Raw genomic sequence first — 27361 nt, 5'->3', positions numbered from 1 at the left:
AAGAAGTTCAACATACGGCAGACACGCAAACCACGACCGCGCGCACACAGACGCACGCTCATCCGCGCTCACACGCACGCACGCGCGCGAATGTGGACTAACAAGCCAAGAGCAGCCGTAGGAGTGGGGACGGGTGACGGACCTCATCCCGAACGTGCATCCTGCCGTGGGGGGGCGACATCAACTCCGGGATCCCGTCTGACGCCGCCTCCGCCTCGGCTTTGCGCAGCGATCGTGCGGTGGCGGTGGCGCGCTGCCTCGCCCACGAGACGGTGTCGCTGACGTCGCTGCCCAGACGCCTGGCGCACACACCGTCACATTTCAAAATTGCAATACGGCGACCTCCGACCGGCGCGTGAACCAAGAGGGGGGGGGGGAGCGGTCAGTTTCGCGGCGCAACGCGTTAAACCCATTGTGTGAGCGTGCACGCACACACGCGCGCGCGCCGCCCCCCCTCCCACGCCCTGCACACGCGCCGACCTAATGCGCTAATGGGGTCGTGCGTTGCCTCGTGACCAATTACCCCACGAGCCGCCGAAAAAATTAAATTATCCCGTGCCTGGGGCGTGGGCGCGTGGGAGCGGACGTAAAGCTCGGAGGAGCAAGACACACACCAGGCTCTCCGCCCCGACCTGCCATGACCTCATCGCACAGCGGTTCACGTGGCTGTGAACTCCACACAGCAGCACTGAACGAGGACCGCCAGGAGGTGATGAAAGGTTTTGAGGTCGATACGCACTTACCAGGCGTAAGACGATTCATCGGTTCATTGAGCGACTGGATTCTTTCGCTCGCGATGTGCGTCTCGAATCGCGTTTGGAAAAAGATACCTCACTTGAGAGCTACGCGCTATTTGCCAATATACCTTGGGACGGAGAGAAAGAACAACCCAGAGCAACGAACTCGGTACACGTACGGCACGGACAAGATGAACGCGGCGGCGCACACGAGTAAGATACGAGTCGACTATTGAATCGAATCATGACCCTGAATTGCGACCATTCATTGAATCTCCAGGGGTGTGAATCATTCCAGGCAGAGTTCCTACCAGGAGGTGCTGGTACTATACCACAGTGGCGGCACACGCATGTAGTGCACACGCATGTAGTGCACACGCATGTAGTGCACACGCATGTAATGCACACGCACATGGAGTGGACACGCATGTAGTGCACACGCATGTAGTGCACACGCATGTAGTGCACACGCATGTAATGCACACACATGTAATGCACACGCACATGGAGTGCACACGCCTGTAGTGCACACGCATGTAATGCACACGCACATGGAGTGCACACGCCTGTAGTGCACACGCATGTAGTGCACACGCATGTAATGCACACGCCTGTAGTGCACACGCATGTAGTGCACACGCCTGTAGTGCACACGCATGTAGTGCACACGCATGTAGTGCACACGCATGTAGTGCCCAGCTGTAGGGGTGGGGTGGTGTGGATGGCGTGCCGCTCATTCTGGGTGAAGCTCACAACAGCCTGCGAGGCGACGAGGCCAACACTGGATGGCAGTATCGCGAGCAGATTTCAAATTCTCAAGAGGCCCCCGACCTTATTCCAGGGACGTGCGGTCAGGGGAGGCAGGGGAGGCAGAGCCTCATCTCAGATACTCCAATGGAAATAGCTGTTACGAATACAATAAAGATTTTGTGCTATAAATGTCATTTCTGTACGATTCCAGTCATTTTTATTGCCAAAATATGTAATCATTACATTGGTGACTAATGTAATCATTACATTGGTGACATACAGAGACATAGTAAGGGGCACGCTCTTATTGCCCGCGCTCCATCCAGTTACTGAGGGGTTGCGCAATCAGAGGGGAGGCTGAGCTCGTTGCTGCCTCACCTCTCCTCTCTTCCCTGTCTTTGCAGCGGAGCTCCGTCGATTTGGCGATTTTTACTATAAAAATGATTGAAAATTACATTTATAACACAGATCAGTGGAAAGATCTGAATATTAATTTGATTGGATTATTTTTGACTTTGCGTAACAGCTATTTTCACTTGAGTATGACGGGTGAAGCTCTGCCTCCCCTGCCTCCCCTGACCGCACGTCCCTGCCTTATTCTGAAGAAATATGGAGACCCATGGGACAAATTTCAATACTCTAATTTATGCTAAGTTGCACCCCAAATAATGCATTGGGAGCAAACATTCCAATATCTTCCTTCCTTCTAAGTGATGGAAAAGAATCTGCGATAATATTTTTACTCGGCCTGTTATTTGTTTGGTGTGGATGTGCGTAGCGCGGTTATTAATATCATAGCGTTACCGGCAGCGTCGTTACCGAGATGTCCCGACAAAAACGGTGGCGAGGCCGATGGCGTCAAAACGCCTGCGTAGAGTAGCACACGCGCTTCCCCCGCAGCTGTGCACTCCATTTACTTGATGAATATCCAATTTAAAATGATGAATGGCCCAACAGTCGCACCACGCTGACACCATCCATCATCGCAGGCGGAACGCGATGTGCTCGGGCACGGGGCTCGAAATTACCCGGCCCTAGCGCCTCCTCCATCGTCGCTGTCCACGCGCCGAGAGACAAACGAACTCCGTGCACACCTACATCTCCCTCTCTCCCTCTCTCCCTCTCTCCCTCGCTCACTCGCTCACTCGCTCCCTCTCTCACTCGCTCCCTCTCTCACTCGCTCCCTCTCTCACTCGCTCCCTCTCTCACTCGCTCCCTCTCTCACTCGCTCCCTCTCTCACTCGCTCCCTCTCTCACTCGCTCCCTCTCTCACTCGCTCCCTCTCTCCCTCTCTACCTCTCTACGTGAACGTACTTTACGTTCGGCTGCGAAGAGCACATCTTGTGCGATCGAACAGACACGAAGGCAAATAACCTCCCTATGACATTACAACATAATACATGTCATTAAATAGTCATTATAATGCCCCGGGTTCTTGCAATTCCGGAACCCACCGTGCGATCGCCCACGCACGCACCGCACGCGTACTTCCCGTCTTTGGCTCTGTGTTACGGTACCTGCGGTTCTCGCTGCTGTTGGGGCTCTCGGGCTTTTTCCACCCCCTCAGGTAGCTCCCGCTGGCGCCCTGGCGCGGGTAGAAGGGGGGGCCCACGCCCCCAACGCCCCGGCCCTCCTCGCCCAGGGAGCTCTTGCTGCGAGCGCGCGTGCCAGGGCTGCTGCCGGCGTGCCGCGAGCTACTGCAGTGCGCGACAAGGCCGGGGGTCAGGGGGCGTGGGCGGTGAGTGGGGGGGGGTGGATGAGACAAACCACTCGGAATTGGTCAATCAGGAAAATAATCAACACGTGTTTAAAAGTATCAGCAAGTGTGCGATGCAGGCTGTACGGTGAGTGTTTTGAGACACAAGCGCGTCATTCGTGAAGCCCCATGATGAAGCATGGCAACAGCTCCCAGTGAGCCCGACGGGCAGCATGCAGCAGGGCATTCCTGGAATAAACCAGGTGGCTCTGCTTCAAGAGGGAGCCCCACCTGCCAGACACCCAGCATCACCCCCAACCAGAAGCCACCCTGTGGACCCGAGCCGATCTATCGCCTCCGCGTACCCGCACGTATGGGAACGCAAGCGGCGCCTCATCTGTGCCGGCATGGGGAGACGATAGTTTGTGCTGCTGCAAGAAAGAATCAGCAGTAGGAGCTGCAGCAGCAGCAGCAGCGCCTGCCGTCCCAACGGCGCGTCGCCAGGCGCGCACCGCTGCTGTGCCGCACACACGTTGCAGGGAAAGCGAGCGCAAGCCCAAATCTCACCTGGCCAGGTTGCACCCAATGGCTGCCCCGCCGGAGTTCACAAATGGAGCTCAAGGTACTTCTGTGCCAATTGCATCGTTACAGAGAAACTGCACGGAGTTTCCCTTTCAATCGTACGCTTAACTGCGGTGTCTGTGTTTTCAAACCATTAAACTAAAAAAGATATTGCCTATAAGGTCCGGTTGCACGCAAAATTGGTACGAAAAGCAACCGAGACGATTGCACGGGGAGAGAATACGCGCGAGTGAAACGCAGGCGCAAGCGCTGGTGGTGGCGGTGGTCGATTGCGGTGTGTCTGGAAAGGAAGCCAACCCTGGCTTCCTTGTGACCTCTCCCATGATGCAATGTGCCCAAGCACCATCATGACCGCGCTGCTATGAACTGCATCGGCGCGCTGATTTACCGAACGAATTCTACGTTTCCCAAGGCGTGGAACATTCTGGATGAAGATAAGAGGTTGAGAACTTCTGAAAATCTGACGAAGACGGCAGAGACAGCAGCACAATGAGAATCCTGTACACTCTTAAGTACTAGACGGTGAATAGCATGGTCAGAATATCACGTGCTAACTCTATATCTTGTGCACGCGTGCAAATGCTTAAATCTTTTCAGCATTAAGTGCGAGTCTTTATTTCCAACTACATTCCAAGTCTGGGGTAAAAAAGAAAAATACCTTCCTTTTATTTGTTGACAATGAACAAAGACGACAAAACTCAAACAAAAAGTGCAGCCAACGTCGATTGGGAGCAGTGGAGGGGAGGGGGAGGGACGCGGCCTCGTACCTGGACTGGGAAGGAATGTTGGAGGGACTCCCAGAATGCAGTGGGCTGCCGTGTGACCGCGCGGTCCCTCTGTCGTCGCGACCGCCCCCCCTGTGGGCGCGTTCCCCGGCCGCTCTGTGGGCACCGCTCCCATCCCCCCGGGCGGCGCGGGCCGAAGCGTGGCCCGAGGCGAGCGGCGTGCCGCGCGGCGTCGCCGTGTCGATGCCGCTGTCCGTGGACGTTCCCGGCGCCGTCAGCTGCTGGGAAGTGATGGAGACCGCCACGGCGCCGCCGCCGCTGCCGGAGGCCGCGTCCCGGTCCGAGGGGGCGCCGTCGCTCGGGTGAAACCAGCGGTCGTCGCTGGCGCAGCTGGAGCCCGTGCTGGACAACGTGTTGCTGCTCGAGTGGCTGGAGTAGCGGTGCTCCACGGCCTGCGGACAGGTGTGGCCGGGGCAGCATCGTGGGTCACGTCGCCGGTGCCGGCACCGAATCGACGCCTGCGGTGCTTGCCGCTGGCCGTCAAGGTCGACGGTGCACGCGTGCGCCAAATTTCAAGGTAAAAAGTAGATTTAAAATAAATAATCCTCTGCATTTTCAGTTTAGGTAAAACCAGCCAAATGAGCAAAACACTTTAGTTTAAAAATCTCACAATTTACAAATTGCTCTCCTGGCGGTGGCGAGCCGGATGTTGTTGGATGCTGCTCTGGTCTCAGCGACACGGACACCGCGCTCACCGCCTGAGCCTGGTTAAACCACTGTTGCCTTGATAATTTTTAACCCCGATCGCAACCAACGTCACATTTCTACGAACGAACTCAAAGCGATTCACAGACGCGCATTAAAAAACGTACAATATCGTCGCGGCTCCACTGCCAAATGTTGTGTGAATTGCTTACAAGCCATGTGTTCGCTCAAGCGCAAAAGTTGCCACTTTAAACGGCACCGCACGTGCCATGTGGCTTCAGTGCTGCAATTCAATTTAGAAATGCATTTGAGCATGGGGCTACCTTGCCCCCCCCCCCCCCCCCCGCGTAACCCCTCTCTCCGGACCCACAGGTCTCTGGCACCTGCACACACCAATTCCGCATCTCTGCTGCCCATGTATAATTCACCACCCTGCCAGATGCCTCGTCAGCGCTACCGCCCCTGACGCGATCAGACTGAACGAAATCCACTTAGAGCAGCTCTGTGCAAACGGTGGCACTCGAGAGAGAGAGAGAAAGATCTCATCGCAAGCGAAATCTAAACGACGATGGGAAGGACGCCTAACTGGTCACCCCCAACTATTATTTAGTAACAAAAATATATTTTTGTAACATAAATTTTATTTGTGGCACCGTGGTAATATGACACACGAAGGGGCAGGATTCACATAGCAAAGTTGCAATAGCTCATTACGGGCTCTGGCACGCGATCCGTCGTTTAGTCTTATCCGTGCGGCACGGTTCGTGAGGTGTACTGCACTTGATGGCTGTCGCCAAGTTTAATCCCAACAACAAACGCGACACGGAGCCTGCAGTGGAGGCCGCGAGAGGGGGTGAGGGGTGGGGGGGTGGGGCAAACGTTGCACTCAAGGGCTGCACCGCTATGCGGGTAGCTGCGCTGCTGCCACGGCCAGGGACAGATAACGCGCCCCGTGCGCAGCAACTCAAACGCGACGACAGACGACCCCGCCGCCTACTCTTGCGCACACGCTCCGCTCGTCTCTAGTTGATTAAAAAGGAGGAAAACTTGTTTTCCAAAAGTATTAAATATCAAGGGCAGGCGAGTCTCAATATTAGCCCATCCGTCCTGGCACATCGCCGCCGTGCCGGCATTGCCGTAGTCGGATGAGCAGTAACGAGGGAGATACCCGAAGTTCGCGCGGGTCAGAGTGTTTTGAAACATTGTCAGGATGGGCCCCAGAGCGGGCTCGAGTTACCGAGATGTCCATCTCACTGGGGAGGAGATGCGTCGTACGGCCACGGTGCTGCGGGAACCGTCCTGGAACGCGCACGCAATCGCTTTTGTTTTTGCAATCAACCTCGTGACAAAGCAGCTCTATTCTCTCGGGAGTAAAGCCGACTTGTCGGGCAACGCAAGCCACGATGGTAATTTTCTTCAAACGCCCACAGGCAACGAAACTCAAGGCGCGCTGCACTAAAATTATCGAGGCGGCCGGGTGGCTCAGAGGTCAGCGCACCGAGCAGTGAACAGAGGTTCACATCCGGGTATCGGCCACCTGTCATTAAACAAGGACCTCGTGTGCAGTGAGTTGTGCACAGACAAAAAACCCACCATGTTAAATTTGACCCTGCGCTTAAAATGTCTCAAATTCCAGACGTGATAATTAATAACATTAGTTTGACTATCGCACAATGAACGTTTGTCTCTGTATCAGGCATGGTAGGAATATATCTCCTTTCTTCAAAACACGGGATTAGGACTTCGTGTCTGAACTGTTACGGGACAAGAAGGAGCTCATCAAGCTGAAGCTGCTCCAACCGTAGTAATTTGTTGTTGTTAAATCTCCAGACATCTCAACAGGCAACTATGAGACCTTTTAATTCCTGCCAAGTCCACAAGCCAGCTTCCGCGGATTGACTGCTCAGTGAACATCATCTTGGTGGGGATCTTTCCTTGCCCATAATTGATTCGATATTTAAATACCTCCGTCCGTAGGCCGCTCTCTAACGTAAGAGTTGTGTGCTATTTCGGAAGGCGCTCTTAATCGATGCTTCATCTCCTGACGCCCAGAGTGATATTGAGATTAAATTGGGAGCAAAGAGAAAATAAAGAGAGATTTCAATGAATAGTTGGTGTAAATCAGGTAAATAAAAATGTCATTCTCAAGACTTTGTAAAGAAATAACCAGCTTCAAAATACAACCAAAGAATCAAGTGGCAGCAAAAACGAGCATATCAAGTTTCAAGGAGGTCGTTTGTTTTCTGAAAATGTTTGGGAAAAATGGTAGCTACTAACCCAATTAATTTATCGAATGAAAACACAGCCGCTGCCGTTGACTTTCCAAAAAAATGGTACTCGTTTTATCCACCCCGGAGAAATGAAGATGATGAGCTGCATGGACCCCCCGACTGAGATTTGTATTCGCAACCTTCCGCTTACAAGCATCGCGCTCTAAACGCAAGGCTACAGATAAATACTGTATATAAACATATTAAGAGGTCAAGTTATCGCCCATCATTAATTAACACGAAGAGCAATAAGAGCGGGGGGGGGGATTATCCGAGTGCCGAACAGCAGGGATAAGCGGTAATTGCTTGGGCGAGCATGCCACGCGAATCTCATCTCAAGCCGCTTGATTTGTGGTCTGCTAATTCAAGCTCCCAGCAGAGAATGACCTTTATCGTGGTGCTCAACGTATTGTACCTTTTGCGCTCGATGTGCGGTAACATTTACCCTGGAATCAGTGAAATGAGCGGTGCCCTCATGTCGGATATTCACAAACCCTGGAAGGACACGTGCGAAAGGTACGCGCGCACGCACGTGTGTGCATGTGTGTGTACGCGTGGGGAGCGGTAGTGCAGCGGTTAGCACGCTGCGCTATGAACCCGGCGACCCGGGTTCGATTCCCGCTCACGGCCAACACCAGTGACGATTAATTATCTGAACCGGTCCTGGGCCTCCCCTAGGTCGACTCAGCCTCAAATTAGTACCTGGCACGGTGTGTAAACATCGCCACTGGGGAGACAAAGGCGGCCGGGCATGGCACTGGCCAAGCCACCCGCCGCGCTCCGCGCTGGCTTTAATTGGCACTCGCTTAAGAGCACGATACCCAACAATCTGTTCAAGGCTACACAAGGAATCTTCCGACTCTGCATGGGTCTCACTGCCAAATCGCATCATGGCACCCTCCTGCCCTACCTCAGGGCACATACGGTGGTCTTGGCTGAATGAGACGGCTCTCCCCGCTGGTTGCCCCACACATCCCTCTTTCCGGCCCCCCGCAGGTAACGTTGGCTGAGGGTAATGGAGCGTGAGAGGCTAAAATGGAAAGAGGCAGTCGGCCTGCCTATTGCAGATTATTTTACATCATTAGAGCTTCTTTATGCCTTTTAAAGGCCCCCCCCCCACCTCGAGAGCAGCTGTTTTGACAAACTGCTCGCTGTTGGGGCAGGTCAGAGATAAAAGGAGCGCCCCCTCAAGCAGGATTGGGCATGCCGTTTGAAATCCTGAGGCAAGGAATGACGCGACCTGAAAACTAAGATACATTTATTTATTTGGCATCATCACCGATAACGAAGCGGCCGAGGAGTCGACGCTTGGCCAGGTGGCACTGCGGCAGCGGGCACAAGCCGCAGCCGAAACGGGGTGGGGGATCGACTCGACCTATCATCTCATCATGGTTGCTAAAATAGATACCACTTCGTGCAAAATAAATGAATGTCAGATTATGGAGAAGCTGAACCTCACAAAAACGTGGACTACCCTCACGCATGTGGGCGTTCTCCGGACGCTCCGCTTTTCTTCATTAATTGGCTGAAAACATCTTTATATATAGAGGGCCGCACAGCTTGGGCAATTGATGGCTCTGCCTCACCGCCTCGCTGCCCTTCCTGCTTGTCTGTGATTCCTGTGTGAGGTGCGTTACAAGTTTGGATAAACAACATTTTGAATCATGATTATTATTCGCCAGAAAATTATCGCTCTGTGGTTTCGCCTGACGTCCGCTGCTCATCGCACCGCCACCGCACACCACGGCCGGACAGTTGCAACACTGCGCCACGCTACCTGCGCCGCCCTGCCCGGCGAGTCCCTCCCGTTGGCATCCTGGCGTGACACCCGGCGAGTGGGGCTGTCCCGGTAAGACGACGGCACCTTCCCCGCCGGCACATGCCACATGGGCTCTGCAAGGGTCGACACCGACACACCGGCCACCGCCATCAGCGTGGTGACGTTCATCGCGGGGAGGAGGGGGGGGAAACAAAGGAAGCCGAATGAGAAACGATGACTCACCGAGTCCCGAGAGGAGATTAACGCGGCACGCGAAGGCTGCAGAGCCGCCGCTGGGTTTGTGAAACTGCGGCAGCACGGACGGCTGCCCCCGAAAAGAAAACCGCGGCACTGACGTCGTTAAAGGACGCAGGAGGACCCATTCGTGACGTGAATCTTAATGTCCATTAAACAAAAACAAAGGGGCCGGCGGTGGCTGCAGCTGTGGCCAACGATCCTTGCACATCCCGATGAGTGTAACCAAACACGTTTGCATACTGCGTAAAGTAACTCTACACGGGAAACAGCAATTTATGCGGGGAAGCATTAGTTACAAGAGACTTTTTTTTTTCCAAGGAGGAGTTCTTCACACACTTGGCCAATCTCTCACGAGTACGTTTGAATTGAGGAAGGAATGCCCATCGCGACGGGCAAAAATCTACACAGAGGCCAGGAAGTCATTTCGCTGGACTGCGATCAAATGACTACGACGACAAAATGCCAGAAATTGTTCTCACATCTGAAACGTCACGCTGGCGGAGAGTTTCAGGTGTGGGATTAGGCAAGGGTTCGTTTGTGCTCGGAGCTCTGTGCGTGTGTGCGTCGCCGCACCGCAGAGAATGCCGGGGTCAAGCGAGTGCGCTCGGAGCTCACAGAAGCCCATTCCAGGGCGGCGCACAGCCCCCAGGTTATGAGCCACCGCGGCACGCGACGATTTGTCCAACGCTACAATCGGCAGCACGAGCACTGCACTCAATCCGGACAAATGCGCGAGATGCGAAGGTCACGTCGAGTTTGAGTGCGCGGCACTCGCTCGCGTTCGTGAGATGCCGGATTGCGCAATTATTATTATTTATTACATTTGGCCAACAAGCCAAACTTACAACGCAGGACCATCACGAACGAAGGCGCTGCATTTCACGGAAATGCTTAATTTTTTTTACGAATTAACATCCATGCAATCCTAGATTTGAAGCTTTCGGGACTGCAAGGATTCATACTTTTAGTTCTTTCGGTAAAGTCACGTAGGTAAAAAACTAAATTAAAATTAATAGCAGCAGCAAATCTGGCTGTGACGGTCCCACCTGATGACGGAAACTTGTGTTGCCTCCGAAACGTCGTGATTTTTATTTTATTTTTATTAATTTTAATTTAGTTTTTTACCTACGTGACTTTACCGAAAGAACAAAGAGTATGAATCCTTGCAATCCTCCACGTGAGCGTCCTGCTGATGCTCTCCTCACGGCGGAGAGAAGATTGCTCACTGCAGAGGCTTACGTGGGTGCCCGCTTTTGATGCCAGAAAATATTTTACGAAAATATACTGGGTGGCCCAAAAGTCAGGAAACACATGGTCATTTAATTTATTTTTACACTGGCATTAAAATGTTGAATTGCTTATTATTTAAGTGAATATTGTATCTATTAATGTAATTCATATTTATTTTCCTTCTTCCTGTGGAGTCACCTCAATCCTTGGTTTACAAAACTCCACCAAGAACCCCGAATAAATTGAGGCAAAACAAAATTGATGTTCAGAGATTACACCTGTAATCGTAAAAAAAAAACCCATCTTAAATTCATTTAAAAACACAATTCATTCACGCACGATTGTTCAAGGAAGTCGTTCTGAACACGTGAAGATAAACATAACCCTCTTAATCCACCCCACTGCCTCCGAGCTCACGAGTGGCTACGTCGCGACCTCGGCTCGCTCTCCCTGCATCCCACGAGGAGGCCGCCCGTGCGACTCTCGGGCAAAAACGTCCACGCCGCCATCCCGGGCCACTGCCGGGTCAACGAGACGGCCGAGTGACGGGGACGGAGGCAGGCGCCACCCCACCACGCGCCAAACTCCCCCCCCCCACCCCACCATCACGAGAAGCGGTCGCTGCTATTGCGCAGTAGCGCGTCGTGTCCGCGTAATCGTGACCTCGGTGGCTATTGCTCTCCCGGCGCATCACGCAATAGCACGCCTCTGCTGCGGGCTTCAATGCCGACGGAAATGCATCGTATAATCTGGGATGCCAAGACCTCCGTTTGCTCAATGCCGATGATACAAACCCGAGGTGACGGACGAGAACGTCAATTGACGGCTGACATTTATCGTCCGAGTGGCTGAGAAATGGACGCAATAAGAAACAGCGCTCGCTGACCTCGCAGCCTTGCGCGAGATCCTCCGCTCTTGTGCCGGCCCCGGACAGCTGGCATCGGCCAGCTGACCGGAACTCGGTTGGCTGATGATTTCACGATGCTGAATTATTAATGAATGTTCAAATGTCATACAAAATCAGAATGCTGGGTCGATTTCAGGGTAGGGTGAGCGAATGCGGTTGGAGTGCAGCCTAAACCCGCTCGCTGTTGGGGATAAGCAGAAGTGGCACGGTCAAACCCCTTCTCCCCTCCACTCAGGGTCCACCCCCTCCCAACCGAAGCTGCGATCTTAAGCGGAGATGACTCATAAATGGCGTAAGTCGCGTTTCCAGGATCGATAGGAGCAATGGTGAATTAATTACGTTAGGGCTGTGCTCGTAATTGAGAGAAGCCGATTGTGGCCGATGAGTCAGCGGGGCCTGGAGTGCGATTATCAGCACTGTTGCACACGCACCAATGGATTTCGGCTTCTCCCTCTCGAGGGTGCCGCTGCGACTCCTCGTGCCTCCGTCCACGCTCATCTCGGTGTCAACCGCGTCCTGGCAGACGGACGCCGGCATTTTCTGGCTGCAAAGAGGCAGACGAAACACGCACACGGATAAATAAATATATATACACATATGCAAAAAAACTAATTATAAAGAGACATTAAATTCCAACCAAGACGCAGCAAGGTCATGCAATTGGCGTCACCATAATTGCACGTGCAATTATCAATTTGCTCAATGAACCGCCGTGATGCGGATCGCGCCGTTTGCACGCAAGTCACGGAGGCGAAGCATTGGCGTCGTGGGCCACGTGCTCGTTCGCTCGTGAACGGGGGGGGGGGGTGGGGGGGGGCCACCTGCACACCGTGCCTACGGAGACGATGGCAGTCATCCTCGCAGTCATCCTCGTCCTTCGGCGTTCCACGAGGAGAGAACCCGTTGAGACTAAGGTCGCTTTTTAAGGGGGGGGGGGGGGGGGGCTGGCTTATGCAACCATTGGCAGGAACGAGGACGATTGCACAAAAATGTGATTGATTTGATTTTTTTGTCACGGTGATGACGGCGATGGTGACGATAACAACGGTGATGCTGATGAAAGTGGTGTTTCTCCCCACCCTCCCACCGGCACTCGTGCCGTTTTTAGTACCGAGCTATGAGACGATACATTTTGACGGGAGCCCTAGCAGCTGCCGCTGCGCTACCCCCCGTGTCGGATGAGGGCCTTGGAAGTTTGCTCCACAGACCTACTGCTGAAGCCGCTTCAATAAGACAGGCACCTTTATATGCACAGCAAATAATGTTCATCGCATACGAATTGTAGCTACGTTTATAATTCTCACAGCTGGAAAACGCCAATTTAATCCACAAATCAAGCATGACACGCTGATTTTTTGTGAAGTAATTGGTGATCAAGCTGAGGCCATGGGTATCTAAAACCCAGGATCCCAACAATGTTGGCTTGGTGCTGCGACTCTCCTAATATACACCCGGCCACCTCAACGATGATGAAAACAACGTAGATCATTAATTATCATATCGATGACAAAGTCAATGGCAATGATGTCGACGATAAAAACAATGTCGACACCGTTGACGACGACGACGATCACGGTGGTCGTGATCGTCGATGACGTTAACGACGACGGGATCCTTCGCGAGTGACGAACGAGGAGGTGGTGACGCCTGTCGAAATGCTCGGCCGAGTTGCGCTCGTGCGCACGGCGCATACCCGTCGTGCGCGGGCCGCTGCCTGCGCGAGGGCCCCGCGTCCCCCGGCGTGGCGAGCGCGCACGGGGAGCCCCGGTGCGGCGCGTGCCGCTCCGCTCCGACGGGACGGCCGTCCACCGCCGTCACCCCCCTGGCGAGGCGGGGGAGGGAAAGGGGGCGGCGTGGGAGAAGCGGGAAGGTGCGGCGAGGACGCGCAAGGACACGGAGGGGCGCGGAGAGCGGGGCGACAGGACGGGCGAGGGGGAAGGACAAAGGGATGCAGAAAGGCGGCAGGGCAGATAAGGAGACATTAATGTAACGGCCACCACCCACGTCGCGTTATCAGACATTTGCCCCGAACCATTTTAGAGCCTGCTTTTATCCGTGCCTCGCAAAGCTTTAGATAAAATCGTTACAACGGCAATCAATCTTCCACCTGCCACTAACACAGATTTGCACTTAGCAGACTTAGCCGGCGCTTCCAAGCCACGGCGGAATTTCCCAGTGCTACCAAAAAAAGAAGCTGAATGATGTTGAGCCAAAGCGCATGAACCTTGATTAGTCATGCAACAAAACCGCCACTAAGATCAACGCGAGCGCCGTTTGCTTTCTTGTGGGCGAGGCTCTTGTCACTCATCACCAACTGCTGCTATCGGCGGTGCTAAAAGCCCAGCCCACTCGCACCGAGAGCATCGCACATGGCGCCAAGCCTCAACTATTACGGCAGCCGAGGGCGGGCATCGCACACCAGACCCTCGTGACTCGCCGGCTCGCCGGCCCACCCGCCCGGTTACCGTGATTAGCGAGGCGAGAAATACCACAAACTATCAAGCAGGCGAAGCGCAATGTGAAATGTGGATATCGCCGTATTATCATGGCAAGGAATGATGCATTGATTCCAATCGACGCTTGAGCTCACGATACACGCAATGAACCATATGCGCGAGGATCGATGGCGTACACATTGCGCAAATTGCATGCCGTTATCTTGAAGCTGATGTGGCAAACAGTACAAACGAGATGTTAAAAATAAGATTGAGAGCATTCATTCACGTATAGAATCACGATTTTGGAACCATGGCAATTCTCTGGAATCGCCGCGGGATTGAATGGCACTCGGCTATCGTAAACCCCAAAGTTAACGGAGCGTAATTTATGTATCCACAAGTTACGCAAACGACAGATCGCGACTGCACGCGTAGTCGTGCGCAAGTAAAAAATTGTTACGCAAAATACATCTAGAGCCGACACTCAGTGCGCGCACGTACAGGGGGGCGGCACCACCGTTGTCACTGTGTAAACAGGGTTGAAAGAAAGCAGTGGCAAGATTGTCCATGTGCCGAGACGGTGAGTCACGTCCATTCACGCGTGGAGTGGAGTGCGGTGCGGTGCTCGAAGGCAGCGCAGTCGGCCCCATTCTCTCCCGTTTCCGAGATAACGAAAAAAATCCGCCCACTCCGATCCGACGCGTCCAACCATCACGCGTGCGTCAGATATTGTCCCCGAGAGTTTTGGCCACAGGAAGGGGAAAAAAAACCAACACCCCGGCAGGACCGCCTGGCTTCTCAACAAAAGCTCGGTGCACTCGACTGTTCAAATGCGCCGCAGTATGCGCCGGGAGCGTTGAAAATATTGTCATTTTATGTTTGATGCCGACGCGTAAATGGCGCAATCTTGGATGAACACGACGCTCGAGTCTTTCTGCGTCACTTCAGAGGCCCAGCTGCCTCGAGTAGCAGGCACAGAGAAATTCCTGCAACGACGCTGTCCCTCCATTCTAGCGAGATTATAAGCTGACCAAAGCCATCTTCATTACACTGAGGCAATCATGAGACGTGCAAGCCGCAGACCTGCATGCGAGCCAGCAAATGTGGCGAATGTAATGCACGTAGAAAGGATTAAAAAGTTTGGCATAAAATACACTTATTAGGAAAAGCTACATTCAACGAGCTTATCAGACGAGCCTACTGAGGAGAGAGCTCCAATCGCGCGTTACATTGAGAGCAGTTTTGCGACTGGGGCTGTGGTTTTATTCGCGGTATCGAAATTGCGGATTAAAAAAAAAACCTCATTCCAGATTTCTATTTAAATCCAAAGAATGCGTGCGCCAGCTTCACGCAAGAACACATTTCAGGCAGACACCAATTACAGAGGATTTACAGGCAGTCAATGAAATACTTTGAAAAAAAATATCGCAACTTTGTTGCGTTTAATATGGATTAAAAAAAATGAATTTTCGCGACGGCAAACTAAGCCAGTGCCAGCGGCATGGAAATGTAAACAAACATCTGCAGGCCGAAGATATGCAATTGGGTGACATGAACCTGTTCAACACTGACGCTCTGGAAGCTGCTGCTGCTGCTGTGGCCGCTAAATCCAAGAGCAATCACCCGAAGGCTGCCCGCATTTGCGAAAAGGTTTTTGTCTCATATCGGAGGTGCAGTTTCCACAAAAGCCGGGCTTAATTGGCAGCGCTTGCGACCTTGATAAAGTGTTTAATCTTGTACCGTAGCACGGAGTAGACCAATTTGTGATCTGTCACGATGCATGTCGAGAGGTACAGTCTTGCCACCTACAAATTTATGGAATAAGTATTATTATGATACCGACAGCAAAATCATCACCGTCATTGTTACGTGCATTATTTTAAACGCGATCAAAGCCCTAAGACGAGAGCAAGAGTATCGGTCGCGGGCGAGACCTGCGCGCGAGGATATTCCCGTTGTAATTGTGGCGTTTAACATTAACTGTACTTTGTAAAAAATATTCCTGTGGGAACCCCCTTTACAAATTGCACCAATTAATAGTAAATGTAAAATGGAGACCCTTCACAACAAAGCAATGAGATTAATTAGCCCTCGGAACGTTGCAATTTCTAGATTGAATTAACGCTGGCCGCAAACCCACAAGTTGTGACGTACGGCACGGGACCATCGGCTTCACCGGACAACGGCCAGCCAGAGGTTACCTCCATTACCCTGACAAACGCACGCATGATGGGCACTCCTCACACTCCCGGAGGCAGCTAACATCTCTGTTGATAGGCCTGAGCCGGTGGTGGAAATTCCACATTTTTGTGGCGAGGACCAGTGTATCCATAACACTACCACCACCACTGTTGGCGTCCCGCACAGCGGTACTCATTTCATCCATCGAGAAGCAACGACGGGCCGAGGAGTCGACGACCCGACCGGGATTTCGAACATGAAAACCCTTCCCTTCGATTGGGTCTTTCGGTAAAGTCACGTAGATAGGTTCAAAGAAAATAACACAAAATAACAAAAAGCTACGACGTTTTGTTCGTCATCAGGAAGAGGGGGTTAGCTTCTAAAGGTCAACTGTTTATAAAGGTTTAGAAGCTAACCCCCCTCTTCCTGATGACGAACGCTCGTGTTGCGATCGAAACGTCAGTTGTTTTTGCTAATTTTTTGTTATTTTCTTTGAACCTATCTATGTGACTTTACCGAAAGACCCAAAGAATATGAATTCCTGCAGTCACGAAAGCTTTAAGTCGAGACCTTCCCATCGAGTCAATCGTAAATTATGAATGAGCCACAGGCGGCCCCCCCCAGGAGACAGGATCACCCCCCCCCCCCAGAATCCACCCCCCCCCCAGAACCCACCCCCCGCCGCGTCGCGCCGCGTCGTGTCGCACCTCTTGCCGCTCTCGGCCGCCTTGCCGTCGACGGAGAAGCTCCGCGGGATGGCGCCCTGGCCCTGGGCCGAGAGGATGAGCCCGTGCGGCGGCTGCGCCTGCATCGGCGACAGGGCCTGCGAGTGGTGCGGGGGCAACGTGGACGGGTGCTGCGCCAGCAACGGCGGCTGCTGGCGCGGCGAAGAGCCGGTGGCGGAGGGGCCCTTGCGGGCACCGGGCGGGTGACCCGAGGTCGGCGAGGGTGCGGAGCCCGCGGTGGGCGTCGCGCGCTGCCACACGGGGGCCTTGAAGGGCGTGCGGTTCACGTCGAAGGGCGCGCCTGCCTCTCCGAACTTGTACTCCATCATGGGCACGCGGCAGTGCTCCGAGCAGCCCCTGCGACAAGAGTCACGAGCGAGAGTCGCGCCGCGCGTCAATTGCACCTCCGAGCCTTCAAAACGAGGCGGCGTGCGTCGAGCGGGCTGCGACAACACAAGGGGCGCCCGCGTCGTGAGCTCCATTACATTCCTAACAACTTAAATCAATAACAATCTAGCACGGATGTAATGAAGACATATGCACGGATTTGTTTGTGTCTTTGTGATTAATTTAAGAGCAGCGTCTGGCTTTAAATTCGACAGCAGGCGAAGGCCGTTTTTTGTTGTTGGTTGCGTCTCCCTCTTCATAACGCGACCAAGAAATGCTGCGGGAAAAAACAATTGCAGTCTTGCATTCCCCACAGCCTCCTGGGTGCATGTTTCCCCCAGCCTGGAGTCAGACATATCACTGAAATGACCAACTCAAAACGCCACACAGATCTGGCCAATTCCCCCGGCAGCGGCACAGAGGAGGAGGTAATGCAATCGGGGCCACGCCGCCCGAGCCGGGGATTACAACGCGGGCGGCTCGAGTCCGCAAATTGGCGGTAGCAGCGGTGGTGGAGCTCATGTCGGGAGGCGGGGGGGGAGCGAGGATTGCGTGATGGGGATAATAATCCTGGCTCTGAGAAAGCGGCTCGCAAGCAAATGCTCTGCTTATCGGGCCCGCGGCAGGGCAAGCTAAACCCTCCGGTGTGTTTAGGCAAAACAATGAGCGCGTGCTTGAACCAAAACATCACCCACCGCCAAGCAAAGCAAATGACTAAGCCGCCAAAACAAAGGGATTAAGGAGAGGCACTCGCCTTGAAAAGGCGTTACATTTCCTATGCAGAGCAGGTGGAGGAGAAACGGTCCGGAGCCAAGCGCTAGAAAACAGCATCAATATTTGTCGCGCGCGCGTCAAGAGAGGAAATAGCTTTGGCGTTCAGCCATTATTGGGCAATTCAAAGTTCTCTGTTGTCGCAGGTAATTCAGAAAAGAGTGGGATGAATGGAAGGGCCTCTTTTGGAAGAACACATCCAGCGGTCTTCTGGGAAAACACGACTCCTTGAGACGGTCCGTAGCCGAGAACGTCCACCGTCCGCTCTCAAGGGGCATGCATGGCGGCCGAAAGGCGTCTTTTAGCCAAGGGATTCAGCCCAGCCCCGGAGAGTTGATAACGATTCACTCCCAATGCGGACGCCGGGGCCCGTACAAGCGGCAATTTAATTCGCGGCCTACCGCACAAAAAGCCGGTGACGATGCCCCTGTGCGTGCGTGCGACCGAGTGATGGCGTGACTGTGTGTGGGGGAGCAATGGCGGCACAGCCGGAAATCTGAGTTTTCTCCCTGGCCGTGGCTAACCTCAACGGTGAGTGATATCTGAACTTGTCCTGCCACCCCGGCCCCCCCGGCTGACAACCCCAAACGCGGCAGCGTGGTGAAGTGCGCATGACCGACGCAGCGCAGGGAGAACCCTTCGTCCGGCAGTGGCTGGACAAAGAGCTGTTATTTTAACAGCACTAGCCCTGGAGATCTGCATCTCTGCATGGGTGATCTTTGCTTGCATGTTTATGTTTCCATGCAAGTGTCCATGAGGATTGTACGACTCCTGATGCGCCACTAAGCGCCAACAGCGGACTCCGTGCAGCCCCTTTTCGCCAGCTCTAAATCAACACGAAAAATCACTGTGCACCGAAATGTTTTAACCACGACCAATGCCTGCAATCGTTATTTCAGCCAGTCGCCGTTTCAACGTCTACGAGTCTCCGAGGCCTCGTGACTTCTGCGTTATGCGAATCATAAATTTCCCCTCTTTAAACATATGCAAAGTTTTTGTGTGTGTGTGTGACGCACTATAACTCTTTCGTGTTCAAAGTTTAAATTGCTTGGCATGCAGGTCAGCCCACACACAGACTTCCAGCGAGCTCTGCCTGGGTCAGTGCACCCTCCCAGCCCCCCCCGGGAGGAAAAGGCGCGTCTGATTTGTGAGCTCTCGCTCATTGTTCCAGATCCTGTCCAATACAATTTGCAGGCGGTGGGCCGCCGTACGTACAAGCCGGCCTAACCAGCCATTATTCCTGATTGAATTATGCTTCCTTTTTTTGTTATACAGTCGGTAGAAGCGAACCCCCGACTTCAATATACTTTGAACACAAAAGTTAATTAATGCACGGAATCAAAAATCCATTTTTCTAAGCAAAAGCCGGTCCAATTTTTCGTGCGCAGCTTTGCTCAAATTGACGTTTGCTGCACGAAGCATTTGAACGCAGCCTTATTTGCGATGTTTGCCAGCACTTTAGAAGCAGTGTCGTTCAGGGCATTCAAAAGTGGATTTGGCAAGGTCTCGCTTGCAAAGAAGATAAACTGTCAACTATTTTTTATTTTACCAGATAAGGCCCACTGAGCTCTACATCTCTTTTTCAGAAGTGACCTGGCCACAAATGATAGCCCAACGAAGTGGCTTATCAAATGTTTACAAATGTGTAAGGAAAAAACCGGAGAACCTGGAGAAAAATCCACGCGACCACGGGGAGAACATGCAAACTCCAAATATACAGCAGGCGTCAGGGTCGGGGATGGAACCTCCGACCTCCTGTATATCAGGCGAGGTAGTTAACATCTCGCTATGGTAGCATCTCAATGAGCTCTAAACACATTCTCATTGAAAACTGTGTCTGAAATGGATAGTATAATCATATTGGTCACAGCAATTGGGGGAATCACATTTAAATTCTGATCACTCTAACACAGGGTGGGGTGTGGCAGTGGTTAGTGCACTAAGAAACTGGCCCTCCCGAGTTCGATTCCCAGCCACAGCTAACATCACGGCGAGTGATTTCTGAACCAGTCCTGTGCACTCCCTGCCAACATCCTTCACTGTCCAGCTTGGTGAAGTATGGTCAGCAACCCGCATCGCCAACACGGCGTGGCGAGGCCGTTAACCAGCAGAGAACTGACAAAGCACAGCAAACACTACGACAGACTGTGATAGTTGGAATAGAAGAAGTTTGATCGATCACAAGTATTTTGGAAGTATGCCCACACTGTGATGTCATGCTTGACCAAGCTTCTGAACATGATGTGAGATGCCACCCTCCCTTCCTCCTGTACTGCTCATAGGATATGCAAGGCCAGACAGAGGCTTCACCCCGAAAGACTGACGGAGAGGCAGACAGACAGATCGGCACACAGAGGAATGAGCAGACACACAGATGTACACACACACAGAAGAAAAATACACAGACAGGCAAGGCAGGCAGACAGACACCTGTAGGTGGAACAGATAGACATAGACACAGACGACAGAACCGAGGGACACACGGAGCGAGTGGGGTGGGCGGCCGGGCAGCCGGGCGGGCGAACCTCCTGGGCGAACCGTCGTCGTGCGGCGGGATGATGACCACCCGGACGGTGACCGAGGTGCGCAGCAGGTCGATCATCTGCTCGTGCGAGAGCGTCGCCACGGCGACCTTGCAGATCTCGACGAGGCGGCTGCCCTGGCGCAAGCCGGCCTGCCACGCGAAGCCGTACTGCTCCACGTCGGCGACGACGCCCTCGTAGTTGACGTGGAAGCCGAGCTGGCCCAGCCCGTTGCGCCGCAGCGTGAGCTCCCGCGTCTCGCAGCCGCGCGTCACCAGCTGCGTGCAAACGGACGGACGGGCACGCGTGCCGTCGCGGTTATTTTTACTATTATTGTTTTTTATCGAGTAAGACGACGGGCAGGGGGTGCTGTCGCAATTATAAAAAAACATGTTTCGCCACGATCTCCGCCACGCACGCGCGCGTGCCCGTCGCGGTTAGTTCCACCGTTGGGCACGTGATGAGACGTCACGTCGATTTTCATCGGCTCACCCACGATGCGCGCTCGTGATCGCGTGTGGGAATCGTTTCGCTTACATTTATTTACGATTCAGTGAATTGTCACGATTCATTGCATCATCAGCGGGGTGAATCACTGCACATCTACCAGGCTTACAACAGCAGAGGAATTGTAGCCACCGCAACTATTACAGGAACAGCCGAACACAAAACAGCAGCGCTCCCGCCAGGGACATTGATGCCAGCACTGCTGACACATGCTGGATCAAGCCCTGGGGCTGGGTCTACGTGACACTAGGTTCACAATGGCTGTGTCAGAGACGACGAGTCACCACCGCTGTGAACCCGGTTCACGTCGTACGGTTGAGTCTAATCGTTTATCAGGAGGCTCAGAGTGGCTTTGTCAGACCCAATGAGTCAGCACCACTAGGATCCTGTTTTTTTTTAGTCATCTGTGAATAATAACTTGAATTTCAAGTGCCGCGAATTCCAATGTCTTCAGCCTGGCCACCAACGAACGCAGAAAATAAAATAAAAAATCTCAATTTATTTTCACAGAAGCCATCTTTAAGGCGAGACCAAATGTATACGTTCGCCGCTATGTATATATCCGACGATTGGTGGAGTGGTGAGCGCAGTGGTTCACCGACTGCACCGTTAGCTGGGGATGACGATCGTCAGTGGCGAGCGATATCTGAAGCGATCCTGGACCTCGCTTTACCAACCCGCATTGACCGGCGTGGTGAAGTATGACAAAACACAACTCTTGCTGCTTGACATGGCACAGGACGGCCTTTGTCCAGCAGTAGATTTACAAAGGGGAATGAAATGCAATTTATTATTTGACGATGATGCAACTGCTATTTATAGAGGAAGAAAGAATGACAGCTATTCGTGGGCGAGACACGCTGCAAACTACTTCTGTGGTGTCGTCTGAGGAAATGATTTGTTGAGTTGTTGGCGCTATGTAAGCAAATCCTTTCATTTCACTTCCCAACTCCCGCAGGAAAGCTGAAATCCTATTCTTGACCAAGAGGAGAGAAAAAATATTTCAACAATCAATCGCGTTTTGTTTTATTTAGACGCCTGTTATGTTCCACCAAAGCCGAGCTTCGCAAACACTCTTAGCCCTTCGTGGCGGCTCGGGGTTGTCGGTGTGCAAGGGTTAAATAAACACAACGGATTCGTTCTTTGAGGGCACCCCGAGGGGAGGGTTTGGCAGTTAGAGGTGAAAACGCACCAGCAACCGGAGCGCGGTTAAATCGAGTTCACGTGCGACTCCGCAGTCCAGCGGCACACGTGGCACGGCCTGTGACGAACACGTGCACCACCCAGCCCCCTCCCCCCCGGGCGCTGCCCCGCGACTCGCTGGGAAAGTGGCTGCCTCTGTCTTGGAGGTCGCGACCCTCACCGTGATCAGTTTGCCTTTTTTGCGGAACGTAAACACTCAGGTTTTCCACTCGGAGGCCCCGAGGTCGCGGGCGTTTCCCCCGGGATTCACTCCGTGAGCGTCGAGGAAGCTCGGTTGATGAGACCGGGCTTTCATCGCACGCCAGGGCGACGTGGCCTCGCGTCCCGGCGAAATACGAGCCGGCCAGCTGCCACCACACAACAGCTGTAACCAGGGGTCCGTGGCAAATATTTAGAAGGAGTAACCCTCCGATTCCACCACGGGAGGAATTTCAAGCGAGTGGCAACCGTTCTCCAGAAAATGTATCGATTTGTTTACGACGATGGCTCCCAGAGCGAGTGTTCCAATGAACCTAGGAAGAAAAAGCCGCGAGACGGCGCCGAAATGCACACCATGTGCGGCTCGCGAGTGGGACTCAAAAGCACGGCGAGGCAAGACCAGCCATCCGTTGTCACAAGGGACACGGAGAGGGCCGTGCAAAGAGAACCACCAGCAGAGGCTCCCATGATTAGCAACACGGCGCTGCGCCTAGCATTCACACGCCGCCTCCGTCATCCCGTGGGGCCTCACCGCTAAACATCTCGCCACAAAGCTGGCGAGGCGTCATCGCCACGGAATGGGGCAGCGAGCACAAGAACTCGTGGGCGATTTAAAATTGAATGGGTCGGCATATTCGCCGTGTAAGGAACAACGCGACCAGCCTGTGCAATCCATTCAAGCCGAGGGAGGTCAAGGAGAATTGAAGGAATGTCCACACCCGGTGTACTCCATCCGGATCGGTTGTGCGCCTTAAACTTTACATGCGGAGACATGAAAAGGCTTCTGACACGCGACGGGTATAAATATCATCAATGGTGGGGCTGAGCCACCAGGCAACTGGGCATCTGCGCTGCGAGCCGACGGTGCAGTTGAGCCGATTCATACTCCGTGCGTCTTAAAAGTTCAAAATGCTGAGTGCCGGCTTAAGCTACGCGAAGTTTGAGCTGGATCAATTCCAGAACCGGCTTACTGGGAAAGTGCCGAATTGCCCAGTGACCCAATTCCATCCTAAGCTCACGTGTGAATGAAGGCCACTCGACAAGGCAAGACTATGCTCCAAGCCTTTGGATCTCCTTCCTGTCCTCGGTAAGACTGATGTTTTGGTGTTCCATTTCAAAATCACACCCGACGACTTATTTGCTCTTGATAGCATGGGGGTAATCAACGACGATGTCTGTGATATTAACCGCTCAATATGTTGCATAAGCAAAATAACTGGAGATCAAGGTTGGATTGTAAAGTTCTCGGTGACATCTTGAGCCAGAGATGCCCAATATTAAACGAAGGCTGTTGTATTAATTCTAGATTTGAAGCTTTCGTGACTGCAAGGATTCATATTCTTAGGTTTTTTCGGTAAAGTCACGTAGGTAAAAAATAAAAATTAATAAAAAGTTAAGTAAAATAAAAATCACGACGTTTCGGCTGTTGTATTAATGGGTGTCTCTGCGTTCAACCGAGCAGCTGTGTTTGCTCGCGGCTCGGTTGCTTGGCGACAGCGACGACAACGACGACGGCCGCTCGGTCACCTGCAGCCGCTGCACGACCTCCACCACCTCGTCCGGCGCCACGGTGAGGTCGATGCACTCGCCGCGCTCGTAGTAAATGCGCAGCGCGTTCTGCGACGACGTCCACCCGATGACGTCGCGCGTCGTGCAGTTGAACACCACCCCGCTCCGCGCCACCCTGTCCACCAGCACCACCACCTGGCACGGGGGGACACGCCGCGAGCCGTCACAGACAACCCGCGCCTGCCGTCCTCTTGAAGGGACTCAAACTGTCCCCATGCTCCGCAGGAGATTGCGCGGTGCGCGCTCATTAGCGACGGTGGTCCTGAGGACCTGGTGAAAAATCCGCATTGCTATGGCAGGGAAGAGCCTTCGACAAGACAACCCACTGTGGAATTTAAACAAGCATGGTGCTTTGGAGGAATGCACCAAGCCGACCCACGACCAAAATTTTAATTAAAAAAATCCGTTTAAATCCCACAGCGCTGCGCGAGCGAGCGGCGTCGGTTTCAAACTGTGCAAGACGGCACGTGCGTGCGCTCGCTCACGGCGCTGGAGCGTCGCTCGTGTCGTCGCGACGCACCTGGTTGGAGATCCCCAAGAGGCAGCCGAGCTCGGGGTGTGTGGCGGAGTGGGAGTAGTCGTGCGCGCGCGCGTGCCAGACCAGCGCGCCCTGGCTGCCCAGCTCGGCTCCCAGCCGCGGCCGCGTCCTCTCCTTCCTCTTGCCGCCCAGCGGGATGAACCCGAACGAGCGCGCCGCAGACTCCACCGTGCCCGTCGTCACGTGGTTCTCCGCCAGGTCGCGCAGGTACTCCTGCCTCGTGCGCGCCGCCATCGCGCGGAACTTGTCCGACTTGTGCGCCGCGTTCTCGCCGTTGATCACCTTGGCCAGGAGGAAGTCCCGGAACACGGCCGACTTGGGGAAGGTCACACCTTTGGGGATCGGCGGCCCGAACGGCGGAACGTCTTTCGAGCGAGTCACGGCGACGCTGGCGTCGTGAAAAGAAAAAGAGGAACAAGATTTGCTCGCTTGCGTCGGGAGAAGAGAATGTGAAGGATCACCTGCGCTTGGGGGTTAAACACATTTTCACAGGCTTTGACAAAAAATTTGAGCACGGGGGAGGCCACGCATACAGATGTGCCCCGCATGTGCTCGCCTACTGCAGACACTGCAGGCGCTCGCTCTAAAAGTAGAAAGTAAACATTTGCGATGTCTGCACGTGGCTGCACACGTGTGTGTGTCTCTGTGCCCCCCCCCCTCCCCCACGCGTGCAACGTGCGTGCGTCTCACCTGTAGCAGACGTTCTCGCTGCCGGGGTTGTGCACTCGCACGATGACAAACACATGCTGGAAGTGCGAGCGAATGTTCTTGGGTGTAAAAGGCAGCGCCCCGGGCTCCTGGAACACGATGGTGACGATGTCGTTGCCGATGTGCCGCTTCCTCAGGAGCTGCGACACGACATCCGACATCCGACATTCGACATCCGACATCTGACATGGCACTGCAGCTTCACAGAGGCGCCGGCGAGGGCCTGACGAGAGGTCTTGAGCACCAGTTCGCTCGGCAGAAAGAGTTGGGTGGCTTCTTTTCCCCCCCATCCTCCTAATGTCAGAGCTCACAAATTAAATTGTGTTTCCCTCCCCATCCCCCACCCCCGCCACCCCTTCCCCTTTGAGGATCGCTTTTAATTCTAAAACTGCCAGCGTAAAACGAAACAATAACGACGTGAACGGGGCAACGCGCGCCTGTAATCGTTTCCTCCGCCGCTCGCGTAACCGCGCGCCGCCGCCGGCGCTCACTCGCTCCTCCCTCCCGAGCCCAATAAAAGCCTCAAACGGAACAACTCAACAAATAGGATTTGATTAGCGAATGTAAATGATTGCACAAACCGGCGCGGGCGCAAGCCAGCACGGCACCTTTGTGAGACGGTTAAATGAAAATCCATCGTGCTCCTTGTGGCTACGATTAAGAGCGGAGTCGGGTTTATTATTGAAAGGAAACGCTTTGATTTCATTACAACAATGGGTGAAAAGCACGGCAACGGTTTTGATCATTTCAACACAATCGTTGGGGTGGTGGGGGTGGTTTTAAAGAAGAAAAGCCTTCACGTATCAAGCACTTAGGACTCCCACCTCCCCCAACCCATCAAATGTAAATACAACAACATCGAGCTCATTGTAAGTGCAATGCGCATCTCAATGCGAGGGAGCCCCCCCCCCCTCCTCTCTCGACTAAAGCGTAGAAGAACAGCCCAACGCACACGGCGCGCGAGCCGTGTCGTGCCAGGGCAGGCGTCCGGGGAGAGACAGCGCCGAGGCAGCGCTGCCCAGGGGAGTGGCCCTGCTGCCAGCGAGCGGCTGGCGAACTGCTGCGCTGTGAACCTGGCGACCCCGAGTTCGATTACTAGCACACGGCCGCCTCCCCTTACCCCACCACCCCCCCCACCCAAAAACATGCACCAACTACCGTGCTGAAGTATAGTCTAACAGCCCCCGTGACAAACACGTTGTGGGGGAGGCCTTCATCCAGCAGTGGATTGGCAATCGGGACAAGTTACAAGCAAATAATAGTGGTGGAATGAATTTCGATTTAAAGCTTTCGTGACTGCAGGGATTCATCTTCTTGGTTCTTTCGGTAAAGTCACGTAACTTTACCGAAATAACCAAAAAGAGTGGTGGAATGGTCAATCAAGGGCCGATCTCACAAGTACTAGACTGACAATGCTCCGTGTTACGCGAAGTTTTGTTGAGAGGTTATAACCGATGTAAACTAGAATCAGGCATGTATATCGATCCACATTTGTTTTTGGGTTAGGCCACGTGGTAGTTATATGCCAATTTTCCTAATTTTGTTAAACTTACAGAGCTAATATTCATACGCAGTAACGGATTTATCAAATGTGTATTTGTACACACACACACAAATAAAGAGTTTATAATGTTTCATAAGCGTAACTTTAATAGCGTTCGCTAAGCACTGCAGCGGGAAGCGTTCCCACTGTGGAGATAAACAAAAATCACAGCCTTGGCTGAATCGCCTTTAATGTGGTTCTCGTTTGGAGACGCGGTTTGGCCAAACAGGACTTCCAAGTGGACCATCACGCAGCTCAAGCAAGAGGAAACAAATTCATAGATTCTCATCCAGCCACAAATCGAAGCTCCGACGATGCCGATCGGCAATTTGAGCACAGTAAGCGGTCCCCACCGCGCCAAACGAGGCGGGCCACTAGACGGAACAGCACCTGCGTTTCCCATCACTGCCCTCGCTCGCACGGGGGGGGGGGGGGGGGGCGGCTGCTGGAGA

At 53.4% G+C, this 27361-nt stretch overlaps 1 protein-coding gene across 3 annotated transcripts in view; it reads right to left on the bottom strand.

Moving 5' to 3' along the window:
* LOC144933456 (signal-induced proliferation-associated 1-like protein 2) overlaps positions 1–27361 on the bottom strand; it is a 106466-nt gene that overhangs the window by 13814 nt on the left and 65291 nt on the right. For all 3 annotated transcript variants that reach the window (XM_078858218.1, XM_078858220.1, XM_078858219.1), the window contains exons 7-17: positions 25349–25506; positions 24641–25046; positions 24079–24255; positions 20647–20921; positions 16946–17320; positions 13313–13441; positions 12051–12163; positions 9243–9358; positions 4533–4942; positions 3005–3184; positions 143–299 (exon numbers count right to left, since the gene is read on the bottom strand). In XM_078858218.1, coding sequence (XP_078714344.1) covers positions 143–299; positions 3005–3184; positions 4533–4942; positions 9243–9358; positions 12051–12163; positions 13313–13441; positions 16946–17320; positions 20647–20921; positions 24079–24255; positions 24641–25046; positions 25349–25506 — 2496 coding nt within the window. The remainder of the gene's footprint in view (positions 1–142; positions 300–3004; positions 3185–4532; positions 4943–9242; positions 9359–12050; positions 12164–13312; positions 13442–16945; positions 17321–20646; positions 20922–24078; positions 24256–24640; positions 25047–25348; positions 25507–27361) is intronic.

This window comes from Lampetra fluviatilis, chromosome 7 (genome assembly GCF_964198595.1).
Source record: "Lampetra fluviatilis chromosome 7, kcLamFluv1.1, whole genome shotgun sequence".
In the NCBI taxonomy this organism is placed as follows: domain Eukaryota; kingdom Metazoa; phylum Chordata; class Hyperoartia; order Petromyzontiformes; family Petromyzontidae; genus Lampetra; species Lampetra fluviatilis.
The sequence above is the reverse complement of the archived record's forward strand: the minus strand, read 5'-3'. Positions and strand labels throughout refer to the sequence as shown.